This window comes from Gigantopelta aegis, chromosome 3, assembly GCF_016097555.1.
Source record: "Gigantopelta aegis isolate Gae_Host chromosome 3, Gae_host_genome, whole genome shotgun sequence".
NCBI lineage: Eukaryota > Metazoa > Mollusca > Gastropoda > Neomphalida > Peltospiridae > Gigantopelta > Gigantopelta aegis.
The window spans coordinates 11,014,474-11,028,535 of NC_054701.1; the positions used below are offsets into that span (position 1 = coordinate 11,014,474).

Consider the following 14,062-nt stretch of genomic DNA (forward strand, 5'->3'; position numbering starts at 1 on the left):
TTCCAATTAGCAGCAAGGGATCTTTTATTTGCACTTCCCACAGGCAGGACAGCACAAACCATGGCCTTTGTTGAACCAGTTATGGATCACTGGTCGGTGCAAGTGGTTTACACCTACCCACTGAGCCTTGCGGAGCACTCACTCAGGGTTCGGAGTCGGTATCTGGATTAAAAATCCCATGCCTCGACTGGGATCCGAACCCAGTACCTACCAGCCTGTAGACCGATGGCCTGCCACGACGCCACCGAGGCCGGTAGAGACAGAGACAGAGAGAGAGAGAGACAGAAAGAGAAACAGTGAGAGGTATGTATGTATGATTATCTCATCTGCTATTTAGCTTGTCATTATAATTTAACTCCATAATGCTCTTAAACTTAATTTTTCACACAATATTCTTAAACCCTCTCCTCATCCCAAGCTGTTTGTTCTTAGCAGGACTAATTTCTTTTGACTGCTATTTTAAAAAGTAACAGCAGGTCATATTTTACTTCCTATTTCCATCCCTGAACTGATATGTGCATGTTTAGTTCATGCATAAACAGACAGAAATGGATCATGTACAAATGGATGTTTGACCTCAGTCACACTGTGTTTGGTTAAAAACATAATAAAAACATTCCAAATATAGCTTTCTGTTTGATTTGTGGCTACTGTGCAAGATGTAAATCAGAAAAAAATCCCTAAAAACACAAAATAGAAATGCATACATACAAAAAGGAATAAATGTAAATTTATGTAAATTTAGTAAAAATATATTTTGCTGATTTTCCAGTCTACATTAATTAAGGCAACCAGTTCTACAATGTATAATACAGGTTGTGAATTTAGCAGGATTCCATACATCTACAAATCCCAGATTTTGGGTCGAAAGTGTAAGATTATTATTATGAGATGGAATTCCCAAATATCTGAAAGACATCATTTTTACAATTGTAGCAAAATCCTAATTTTAAAAATAAATCCCCAAATTCAATGCTTCGTCCTGAAATGATATTCAATTTAAGTTTAATTGGACTACCGTAACAAAATGAAATTAAAATAACTAATGTCAATCCCATAAAAACAACTAACAGATAAACAGATAAAACACATTCTTACCAGGATATACATCAAACCAATAGTAAAAATTCATACAATTTCATTCTCAGTATTTAAAATTATTATTAGTGATTATGAACACAAAATATTTAATTAGTTTCTTAATATATATATATATATGTATACATATATATAATGTTCTAATATTGTCAGTTTTTTCCAAAGATCATGAAATATTTCAAAGATCAGAAAAAATTCTAATAGCCCATTTACCAACATTTTGCTTATTCAATAAGACCACGACTTATTAATTTTTGTTGCTTGTTATACTTGTCATAAACTATTACATGTAGTGTCAAGTAAATCATCAGAAGAATATTCCTAGGGAAAATCTGTTTGGTTTTCAGAGAAATGTATTTTAATGGAGAGTGAAAATTATGCCTTGCCACACACTCTCACTATGCCACTAAAAGACAATTGTCTTTTGTTACTGTTGGTGTGGATTATGGGCCAGTGGTAGAATGCTCATCTGAACTCTGATGTTACCGTCATGATGGTGGTAGACTAAGTCTTGGCCGATACACTCAAAATAAGAAATGGATTTCTTTCGTCATTTGGTGAAAACCACTTAATCAATCTGAAAAACAACACATAAAACAATAAAGTTTAAAAAATCAAAAGGATGAAATTGTGATTTTCCAATGATTGATTATAATCGAAAATTGATCGGTTTGGCTCTACTGATGTGATCAAGAGCATAGGAAGGTGAAATTATTCCTGTGAAATTAGAAGTAGTCCTTATAATTGAAATCCTTCTTAAATGTTTATTCTAACTGATTGTGTAAATGAAAGTTGATTGGTTAGTACAAACCGATTCTAACTGATGATCGACGATGGATTTCCAACCAATTCACAACACTAGGATAAGACACTGTAAGTTAAAGTTTGTTTTGTTTAACGACACCATTAAAACCAATTTATTACTTAATCATCGGCTGTTGGATGTCAAACATTTTGTAATTCTGACACATAATCTTCACAGGAAACCTGCTCTTTCCCGCAGGTAGGACAGCACATATACTATGGGATTTTCTCTGAATAAAATATCCATGTAATCTTACATGAAACAAGAAACCTGTGGCAGTTAGACTACATTAATCATAACCGTTAATGGGTAGTTGCAACGTCTTTGCCTTAATTCAAGACCAACAAATATACACATACCCTAAAGGGCTCACTCATTCCTAGCAGTGAGTATTTTCTTGTGAGGTAACACAGATAATACTCTCCAGGCTTCACTCTCAAATAGCTGCCTTTGATCGTCACCTTTTTCTCTGCGTCGTCTACGGCCCATACATATGTAATGTAGTCTCGGAAACTTGAGAAATCAGACTGCAAAAAAATACTTATTAGTTAATATTAATTCAATGTAGTGTTAAGATATACCATTTTACTAACTGAAAACTGTGATATCTATCAGTCGGGTTATGAGAATACAAAGGGACATCATTCAAATAATAATAGTTTGTTTTGTTTAACGACACCAATGGAGCACATTGATTAATTAATCATCCGCTATTGGATGTCAAACATTTGGTAATTCTAACACATAGTCATGAGGAAACCTGCTACATTTTTCCTAATGCAGCATGGGATTGTTTATATGCACTTTCCCACAGACAGGAAAGCACATACCACAGCCTTTGACCAGTTGTGATGCACTGGTTGGAATAGAAAAAACCCCAATTAGCTGAATGGATCCACTGAGGTGATTCGATCCTACGACACAAGCACCTCAAGAAGCACTCAACCGACTGAGCTAAATCCCGCCCCTCATTCAAATATTACATCTTTATTATATTCTAGTTAATAAAATTTCAATCTAATTTTATTCAAGAAGATTCAACACTTCACCAGCTTTTAGATTTATGCCATTATATTTGTCAGTTTATGGACAATTGCAAACAAGTTAGAGCTATCTTTTGTGACATTAGTAAAACATTTGATCTACATGTAGTTTGGCATACAGGTCTAATCCATGAATTGGAAACTGTTGAAATGGGGAACCTTTTATTATGGTATGAAAGATATTTATCTGATAGAAAACATTTAGTATTACAAATCACTCTTCTCTGATATTAACTGTTGTAATCCAGCTTTATTTTTGGTATATACAGTGAAACCTTTCTAAAGCGGATCACGCTGAGGACCTAATATTCAGCCGATTCATGTTAAGTTAAAAGGTTTTTTCTTTAACGATACAACTACAGCACATAAATTACCAAATGTTTGACATCCAATAGCTAATTAATTGATCTTAAGAGAGGAAACCAGCTACATTTTTCTATTAGTAGGGTTCTTTTATATGCACTTTCCTACAGACAGGACAGCACACACCACAGCCTTTGATATACCAGTCATGGTGCACTGGTTGGGATGGGGGAAGAAGCCTCTGAGGTGATTCGATCCTACAACGCAAGCACCTCAAGTGAGTGCTCTACCGACTGAACTGATTTCCACCCCCTCATGTTTAGAGTATCATACAAACTGAGGCACACTTACCTTGTACAGACCGATCCAGTCGGATGAGGAGGCCTTACTGTAATGATTCACCAAGTATCTGATGACCATATCAACAAACTGAGGCACACTTACCTTGTACAGACCGATTCAATGTTACTGTAAGACCGATTCACCAAGTAATGATTCACCAAGTTTCTTTATGACCATATCAACAAAATGAGGCACACTTACCTTGTACAGACCGATCCAATCGGATGAGGAGGCCGTACTGTAATGATTCACCAAGTATTTGATGACCATATCAACAAACTGAGGCACACTTACCTTGTACAGACCGATCCAGTCGGATGAGGAGGCCTTACTGTAATGATTCACCAAGTATTTGATGACCATATCAACAAACTGAGGCACACTTACCTTGTACAGACCGATCCAGTCGGATGAGGAGGCCGTACTGTAATGATTCACCAAGTATTTGATGACCATATCAACAAACTGAGGCACATTTACCTTGTACAGACCGATCCAGTCGGATGAGGAGGCCTTACTGTAATGATTCACCAAGTATTTGATGACCATATCAACAAACTGAGGCACACTTACCTTGTACAGACCGATCCAGTCGGATGAGGAGGCCTTACTGTAATGATTCACCAAGTATTTGATGACCATATCAACAAACTGAGGCACACTTACCTTGTACAGACCGATCCAGTCGGATGAGGAGGCCTTACTGTAATGATTCACCAAGTATCTGATGACCATATCAACAAACTGAGGCACACTTACCTTGTACAGACCGATCCAGTCTGATGTGGAGGCCTTACTGTAATGATTCACCGAGTATTTGACGACCATATCAACACCAGCAGAGATCTTACTCGGAGAATGGAAAACTATGTGCGACTCAACTGGAGTTGAAAACACCTGCAAAATCAGAACGTAATTTCAGATGAAATCAGGGTTCAAACCATTCATAATACTTTATATTTATAGTGATATATCCATGAGATTCCATGGCATTTTATTTCAAATTTATGTTTATGTTACTCATGAAATAATTTTGTTCTTTAACCCTAGACTGCAGTTTGAGATGAAATGTACTAGCCATATGCTGAAGATAGTGTGTAGCATTTTTACTTGCTTCCTGCTTAATATATTGTCCCATTAGTATCAAGGGATCGTTTATATGCACAGACAGGATGGCATATACCACAGCCTTTGATATACCAATTGTGGTGCACTGGCTGGAATGAGTCCACAGATGGGGATCGATCCCAGTCCATCCATGCATCAGGCAAGCACTTTACCACTGGGCTACACCATTTAACTTGAATTAGAAAACAAGTCTGGATTTTTGTTTAGCTAGTGCTCCGAGGGATACACAATAAAGCCCAGACAATGACTCACATTAATCTCAAAGGTGGCTGTCACTGGTTTGTGGTCACTGATCTGGTACGCGGAGTGACTGGTGTAACCAAGCGGCTTCACGGCAAGATGCACGGTGTCGTAACTGGAATCATAGACGTGCCACAGAATCCGGTCACACCATGCCGGGAGTCGCTGCTTGGGACTGCAATGACCAGACATTAAAATAAACTAAGAAATAATAAATAAATAAACTAAGAAATACATACATAAATAAATAAAAAAAAAAAATAAAAAAAAATAAATAATAATAAAAAATAATAATAATAAATAAATAAATAAAAATAATAATTTTTAAAAATAATAATAATTAAAAAATATATAATAATAAAAAATATATAAATAAATAAATAAACAAACAAACAAATGGGATTGAAATAGTATGATGAGGATCAGGTAAAAATGAGTCAAGTTAGAGGCTTGAGAGGAGTTGAAGGTTAGGCACTGAGGAAAAAACAAAAAGGGAAAACAAGAAGAAACAATTGCCTTAGGTAAGAATGAATGCAGAACAAGGACCGTAACATGGCAATATTTATGAATGGTAACAAAGAACTTGTAGATTTTTCCAAAAATATTTCCACATCATACTATTTTCATAAAAGCTAGATGACTCTGGTGTTACAACCAGACAACTGATTTGTTCAGATGTGACTTGTACTATTGCTATGAAATGCACTAATTGTCATTATCGTAAACACAGCAAGTTCACAGTCAATCAGTATTAACTGTAGGATATTTGCAGTACTAGTGAGGTCAGTTTAAAGTTTTGAAATCAATAAGATATTTTGTATATAACAAGCTGCAAATAGTTTTCTTAACCCACCTTGTATCGTAGTCATCTGTTCCCACATCAAACTTGTAGGTAGGAGGGAATGTTATTTCACCTTCATGGAAGTCCTCAAACATTAACTTCTGTTTGCAACACTTGATAAGCTTAAAAACAAACAAAAAATTAAGTAATCATATTGTAGTTGTTAACTGGCAGTTGCACATATATTGACCAATTTTATTATTTAAAACTTGTTCTTTATGCAAAATCCACCCACCCCACCCTTTTTTGTGCTTATATCTAGTTAAGGATTAAGTATAAGCATATAGTCCTGGACACATGTCTCCTCATTTATATGGGCAGTCCATGAGTTAATGGTTAGTTGCTAGTGATTAGTTAAAGAGGAGTCACTGTCTTGGTTTGAGACCATGATCTCTTCATTGTGTCACCATCAACCATCCAAGCCAGTGATCATCCATCATTTCATTTCAACTTATTTTCGTGATTAAATCCAATTAAGGTTCAAGAACGCTGTCCTGGGCACACACCTCAGCTCTCTGGGATGTCTGTCCAGTTATTAGTTAGTTGGTGAGAGAGAAGAGAGTGTAGTGGCCTTACACCTACTCATTGAGCCCTTAAGAACTCGCTCTGGGTTGGAGCCGGTACCGGGCTGCGAACCTGTACCTACCAGCATGTAGTCCGATGGCTTAACCACTGTGCCACTGAGGCCGGTTTACCATCCATAAAACTAATTTTATGTACTGCATAAACCTGTCTATGGGAACACTGGTCTGTATGAATAAATACTGTTACAAAGAGTGGCTATGGTGTATCAGACATTGAAATAAGTCTATAACAGCCGGTCAGGTCACCAGGAGGTTACTATGTGTCAAGAAAGTCGAGAATGGTACTTCATTATCCACCAAAGCTCTGAACAAAAACAGTACTACCTAAATTTTGATATAAATTATATGCACAAGTCCAAGAGAACAGTGAAATGAATAAATAACAAAGAACCAACATGTTTATAAAGGTCTAAAAATGGGAACCGTACACTTCATAAATAGGTCATAACCTATAGGACACCAGACTTATAATTTATTGCACCCCTGTGAATGAGTTACTATTCTTATTTCAATGCCTGGTGTCTGTATTTGCCTACACTTTTAACTGACAAACTCTTGTACCCTTACAAAGGTTAGCTACAAGATCTGCATTAATCTACACATGAAGCTAAAACTTCATAGTAACAATAACAGCATGTCTTGTGTCCTACACATTATTAACAGAAGCTAAGGAACTAAACGTCATCTATAATGTGTGCATGTTTCATTAATCTACACATGAAGCTAAAACTTCATAGTAACAATAACAGCATGTCTTGTGTCCTACACATTATCAACAGAAGCTAAGGAAGTAAACATCATCTATAATGTGTGCATGTTTCATTAATCTACACATGAAGCTAAAACTTCATAAAACTTCATAGTAACAATAACAGCATGTCTTGTGTCCTACACATTATCAACAGAAGCTAAGGAAGTAAACATCATCTATAATGTGTGCATGTTTCATTAATCTACACATGAAGCTAAAACTTCATAGTAACAATAACAGCATGTCTTGTATCCTACACATTATCAACAGAAGCTAAGGAAGTAAACGTCATCTATAATGTGTGCACGTTTCATTTCATTTCAACTTATTTTCGTGTTTATATCCAATTAAGGTTCAAGCATGCTATCCTGGACACATACAGTAGCTATCTGGGCTGTCTGACCAGGACAGTGGGTTAGTGGGAAAGAAGTTAGAAAAATGACCTAACACCTACCCATTAAGTCATTAAACTCACTCTAGGTGGGAGCTGGTACAGAGATGTGAACCCAATACCCATCAGCCTTAAGTCCAATGGCTAAACCACTACACCACCGAGGCCATTACCTGTATATTTGTAGATCTAAACTGCATGTATGTGTACTGCTCTGATGGGGGTTAGAATTAATTCATACTCTGTCAAAATTACTACTAACACAGAATACCAGTTTCTTAATTATTTCACCTCTTTTTTTAACAGCACTATACCTGGTCATTTTCGAGAAGCTTATCAAATTGTTTCTCTGATACATGTTTTAGGATCTCATCTCTGCTAAGGTCATCGAGTCGGAAATTGAGATCGCCCATCCAAAACACGTAACTGAAAGAACAAGTTATAGGAAATAATTAATTTAACAACTATTAAGACTGAAGTCCAGAAATCATGTTGCTTTTTTTCTTCAAAATATTACTACTCAAAATCCAAAACTATTTCTTGTTCCAGCCAGTGCACCATGACTGGAATATATAAGGTCGTGATATGTGTTATCCTGTCTGTGGATTGGTGTAAATAAAAGACCCCTTGCTACTAATGGAAAAATGTAGTGGGTTTCTTCCAACACGACATGTTTGACATCAAATAGCCGATGATTGATAAATCAATGTGCTCTAGTGTTGTTTAAATAAAATAAACTTTTAACTTTAACTAATGGCCATTCATATAAAAGGTGTTTATATGCATTACATACTCATGGTCTAAAATGTTTTCAACATCTTCATCTCGGAACCTTTGATCATCTAATATACTGTCAAAATCCTGAAACACAAATTTGAAGACTTAATTATGTGGAATGAAAGAATACACAACAAAATATGAACATATTGTGGAAACGCCTACAAGTAAAACACCAAAACAAACCAAACACTATTAAGCTTTGTCTATGACATCCCAACATATTGATTATCACTATTTGAACATAGAATTTAAATCTATAAATTCGACTCTTACTTACATTAAAGGCATACTGTCACGGATTTAAGGACCGTATTTCTCTAAAAATGGATAATAAATGAAAATTACATTATTTTTGAAAACCAAATCTAGCAACATGTATCACATCACTTTCATTGAACCACGATGGAGTGAAATCCATGTCAATCCTCTTGGCAGTTTTAGTTTTTAATTATGGACCATTGCCATAATTCAATTATTTTCACAAAATATCATTAATAAGTGAAGTATGGTGGTTACGTAGATGTTTGAATAAAATACATTTAGGGGGAAATCAAATATATTTTTGTTCAGGTAATCCTTTGTTAGGCCATTTAATAGGTCAGTGGTCTGTGACAATATGGCCTTTAAACTAAACAGAGAAATGAATGTGTAATAAAATCTCCCAACACGTTTTAAACAATGAACTGTTAAGTGTCTACCAAATGGCAAAAAACTCAAGTCTGTGAATGAAGAAACCCAATGCCACCAGTAGAAGCTGAAATTTACAACCGCTCCATTTAAATATCATGAAATGTTAACAAGTAAACAAACAATAGTTAAGAAGAAAGTGAAATGAGTTAAAACGTACAGTCATTCTTTCAGCGACATTGTTTTGATGAGCTGCAAGGTGCGAGTTGACAATGATTAGATTCACATCAAACACATCAAGCCGAATACTGACGCCTCCTTTGTTACCCTGAAATCAAAGACAAGAACCTAAAACTGACGTTAACTTACTGTATTACCCGAGTCATGGCCACACATTCCACCGAAGAATCACTTTAAAGGCTGACCATAGGTAAATAGGTGTTATCAAATATTAATTGGCTATTATTACTTACACAATGAAATTACACGGCATACATATCGATTAACATGTTATTAAATTATCAATCAAATTATTTCTAGCGATTCTGGTGTTTGTTGTAGTTCAAAATGCAACGTGTGTAACTGGGGAACTACATTGTATTATCTTTAACTTTAAACAATTTGTGATAGAGCACTCAACACAAAAATAAGTCAGTAATAAAACTAAACACTTTTAAATCAGGTAAGTGCCTCAATATGTCTTTTTGAAAAATCTGTTTGATGATTATAGTCACCTCATCAAATGGACAATTATAAATTAATGCAGTCATATTATCATTAAATTCTACATGCATAAAACCATGAAAATATACACTAAAAACACAAAAACCTACCCACAAGCCACCAAAACCTGTCCTCGTTGCTTCAGATTCAATACTTGACACAAAAGGAAGAATGGATCTTTTGACGAACACAAAAGTCATCAATCCTTGTAATCTTCGCACTTTTATCTGGGAATGAAAATAATGGAAATCACACACTTTTTAAATCCACAATCAAAACAACTTTAATTATTTTGAAAACTATTTATCTAAGCTCAATATAACAATCATTCTGGCAGTACAGCTAAAGCAATACATGTCCCCTACCAGACCCACATTTTTTTGTATCTCCCAAGTTCAAGGGCCATAACTCTGTCAAAATGAAAGTCAAACTGCATCTGTAACAGAACATGATAAAGCTATACAAATAAATTCAGCTGAATATCTGAAGGCATTGTGAAAAAAATATCTGGAAAAATATATGTGGGACAGATGAACGGACAGACAAATCTATAGTCTCCTCCGGTTGGACCGGCTAGGGACTAATAAAATACAATATAACAACCGTTATGAAGTACTCTTGCAACTGTATTATTACCACCACTATTAACTATTACACAAGGGCAATAAACAATCCTAACTTATTAATGATGGTGAACGAAATAATGAAAACATTGATCTCACCCGTACATAACCTTTAGCACCAAGGTCCTTCAAGAGAGCCTTTGACCATGCATGTTCATCGACACGTAAATCGTAAGCATCAACTTCTTGTAGTCTTAAGGAAAATAAACATTAATTATTCACTCAAGAAAACTGCAGTTACTTTATAAATGTATCAAAATACAAGTATGGTGGGTGGAAGAAGATGAATGAATGCATGAATGGACAAATTGCAATTTTTAAATACAATCTCACAACATATACAAATTTTACACAGGATTCTATGATTGTGAAACATCAAGAGGCAGATGATTAACATCCATGAAAATTACAAAATTTAATAAACTGACTACCAAAAGAAAGTATACCAATTATTTTTATGATAAATAAACACAATACACGTTCATGAAAGGTGAGATAGGTTCCAGTATTGTTCGTTATAATGCAATCAATGACGAATAGTCAAACATTGCTGCGTTTGGGAGATGCCGCATGTGCAAAATGGGTTTATTCATCAAATTTATACTGCACAAGAAACATGATACTCGTGCACATAAGGGTGTAAAAAAGGGTGCCATTGCTTAGAACATGCCTCAGTCAACAGTAAAACACCAGAGAACATGGCACGGCTAATTGCTGAAGAAAGAGAAAGAGCTATTGGTATGGTGCAGGTGGGTGCGAGTGATGCCATGTGGCAAGAATCCTGAATTGCACAAAATTGACGATCACCAGGTTGATACAGCGTTACAGGGCGACTGGCAGGACTGCAGACAGACCATGAAGTGGAAGACCCTGCGTCACAACAGCCAACGAGGACTGCCATCTCCGCATCTTACACTTACGTAACAGATTCCTCACTATGACGTCATCTGCAGCAACTGGCCTTGGACATGTCATCAGTCGTCACACTGTACATCGTCGACTATGACAGCATGGTATCAGGGCCTATCGACCATTCAGAGGGATGACATTGACGAGGCAACATCGACTTCAACGTTTACATTGGGCACATCAGTTTCAACATTGGCAACATCTGAACTGGCAATGTGTACTCTTTTCTGATGAGAGCAGGTTCCAGTTATTCAGGGCTGATGGCAGGACTCGGATATACCGACGTGCAGGAGAGAGAACAGCTCCGTGCTGTGTTCAGGAAACTGAACTGTTTGGTGGTGGATCTGTGATGGTTTGGGGCGGTATCTGTGGCCAACAGTGAACAGACCGTATTGTCATTGACGGAAATCTGTCCGACGTCGGGTCCATACTTGCATATGGTGGACATACATTGAAACATGTTCTTTGTGGTCAAATTTATTCACCTTCATTATGAGCGGTCCTTTATGAAATCGCACATTTCACCCCTAGTGCTGTTGTGAACTGTGATATTATCATTTTATGGGTTTTATTGAGTATACTCTTATTTATTTATCACCAAATTATTATACTTTAAAAATATAACATTTGCATCAACTTGTGTTTTGTGTTGTTTTTAATATTTTGAAAAAATAATTGGTATACTTTCTTTTGATCGTAAGTTTATATTATATACAATATATATTATATGGTTCTAATTGTGAATAAATTATATAACATCATTTGAACAGGTAGAAAGTTCAAACTGTATAAATTCAAGAAGGCATATCATCCTGATACATGAAGAGCTAATTTAAGGTAACATTCCAGTTACATTTCACATACCCGAGAGCATAAAGCTCTGGAAGATCATTGCTATCCAAGTTCAAAGCATCAACAAAACTTGACACTGGCTTTGAAGATCCTACATTCCAAGAGCAGAGGAACAACCTGAGTAAAAGGTACAACCATTAAAATCATTTATCTTGAGTGCCAAATATATATACACCACCTTTACAAAAACAAACCTTTTTTTTTCAGCTGGCAATATCAAAGCGATCGATTCATTCGATTAAGATGGAAATAAAATGAACAGAATTTTTTGATCCCACATTATTGTTTTTTCATACGTCATGAAATCTTTATTAAAATAGTAATATTAAAACTTTGATCAATTCAGCAAAACAGACTGACAACATCGGTTCAACTAACGGTACATAAAAGAAGAGTGGGCTTGTATTTCGTACTAACTTTTTTGTACCAAATACTGAGAGGCAAAATAAGGAGTATGTCTTTACACAAAGCTGACCAACACACAACGATATCTGGTAGTTGTAATATCAACCAAGCATTCCCTCTTCTTCTTTTTTGTTGCTTTACGTTTTTTGGCTCAAATAAAATATAACTTTTATTGTATGTATCAAACATACAAATGGATACAGGTATGGGACAAAATACCTTAATATTGTTAAATTATGTTATGATAACCGTGATGTGTCGTAAGCTACAGACGTTTTTCGTTAGGTTTTTTTATTCGTACACACCACAGCTTGTTTCCTTTGATGTCCAGTATGCAAAATGATTAAAAAAAATTATGTGGGAAACATTTTGCATTTGGAAATAGTGGAGATAGGTGCTGTAAAATATAGGGTATAATATCCGCCCGGTCCCCTCCATTATTATTTTTAGTTAGGGTTGAGGATTAGGGTTAAGGTTGGGGTTAGGGTTGGGGTTATGGCTGGGGTTAGGGCTAGGGTTGGGGTTAGGGTTGGAGTTAAGGTTAGGGTTAGGGTTAGGGTTAGGTGAAGGGGGGACCGGGCGGATATTTTTCCAAATATAGTAGGGTGCTGTAAAATAAACAGGGGCACAGAAATATAAAAGAGGGCAGCAAAATGCAATAGCGGGCCGGTCCACCTCACTTAAATGGAGCAGCGAGAACACTGCATAAACATCACATCAAACAAGATCATTACCGTGATTACGGAACCAAATTCAATTTTGAATTAATATAATCGGTAATGCCTGCATAAATAAGCTAACCATAAATTTATTTGTTGTTGTAGTGAAGGCTGAAATCTGGATGATTTTGACAAACTGGAAATACCTGATACACTTTGACTGACTAGTCTTCGACATCTTTTGCACAGTATCTTACACTTCAGTGTTGTATGTGGACCTGGTGTGGAAACTGAATCACGGTGACAGATGGATTATGTCATGAAAACTATTAAAAACACTTCTGTCAAGTTCAACCATTTCAGCTCACAATTACAGGAGCCATTATTTATTATGAACGTAATCTACCAACTAAAATTAGGAACATCAAACGGCAATGAGTTGTTACGGTCAGCAGATTATGGCATTTTGCTAGTAACCGAGATCTAAATCAAAACTAAAGCAGTAGGTCACTGAGAAAAACGTCATCAAAATATGGGTTCCGTTTTCTTCCGGTGTGTTTTACCCTGACTGACGAGCCACATCTTCTTCGTATTCTTTTCTTTTTAAATTCCTCCACTTTCTGTAATATTTTTGTATTGCATATTACCCAATGTGGAATATTAATTCTCAAATTTTGTACCATTTAAATGTAAAGCAAAACACTGCTTATGATTTGCACACAGTTGGACAGTTGGACAGTAGTTATAGCGCATATATAATTACCTACATATCGCAGATCGTACCGTATAAGCTATTGCGTATATTTTACATTTTGCATACCCATCTAGAGAATACAAATGTGTAAACATCTACTACATGTATATAATACTTGTGAGAAATTCGATTAATCACATTATAAATGGTGAAGGTTCAGTTTTCTTTTATGTAAAATATTACTTCTGCTGATGTATTTGGTAC

The 14,062-nt window shown here is 35.8% G+C and overlaps 1 protein-coding gene across 1 annotated transcript; it reads right to left on the reverse strand.

Annotated features, from left to right (window-relative positions):
- Positions 1–219: 219 nt before the first annotated feature.
- LOC121369467 (inositol polyphosphate 5-phosphatase K-like) lies at positions 220–13,633 on the reverse strand. Its single transcript, XM_041494571.1, has 12 exons — positions 13,311–13,633; positions 12,053–12,157; positions 10,379–10,472; positions 9,767–9,883; positions 9,154–9,261; positions 8,320–8,387; positions 7,841–7,952; positions 5,813–5,922; positions 4,972–5,134; positions 4,351–4,488; positions 2,263–2,430; positions 220–1,675 (listed from the first exon to the last, which is right to left on the reverse strand). Exons 1-12 carry the CDS (start codon positions 13,340–13,342, stop codon positions 1,667–1,669), a joined length of 1,224 nt encoding a protein of 407 aa, XP_041350505.1. The 5' UTR covers positions 13,343–13,633; the 3' UTR covers positions 220–1,666.
- Positions 13,634–14,062: the final 429 nt, after the last annotated feature.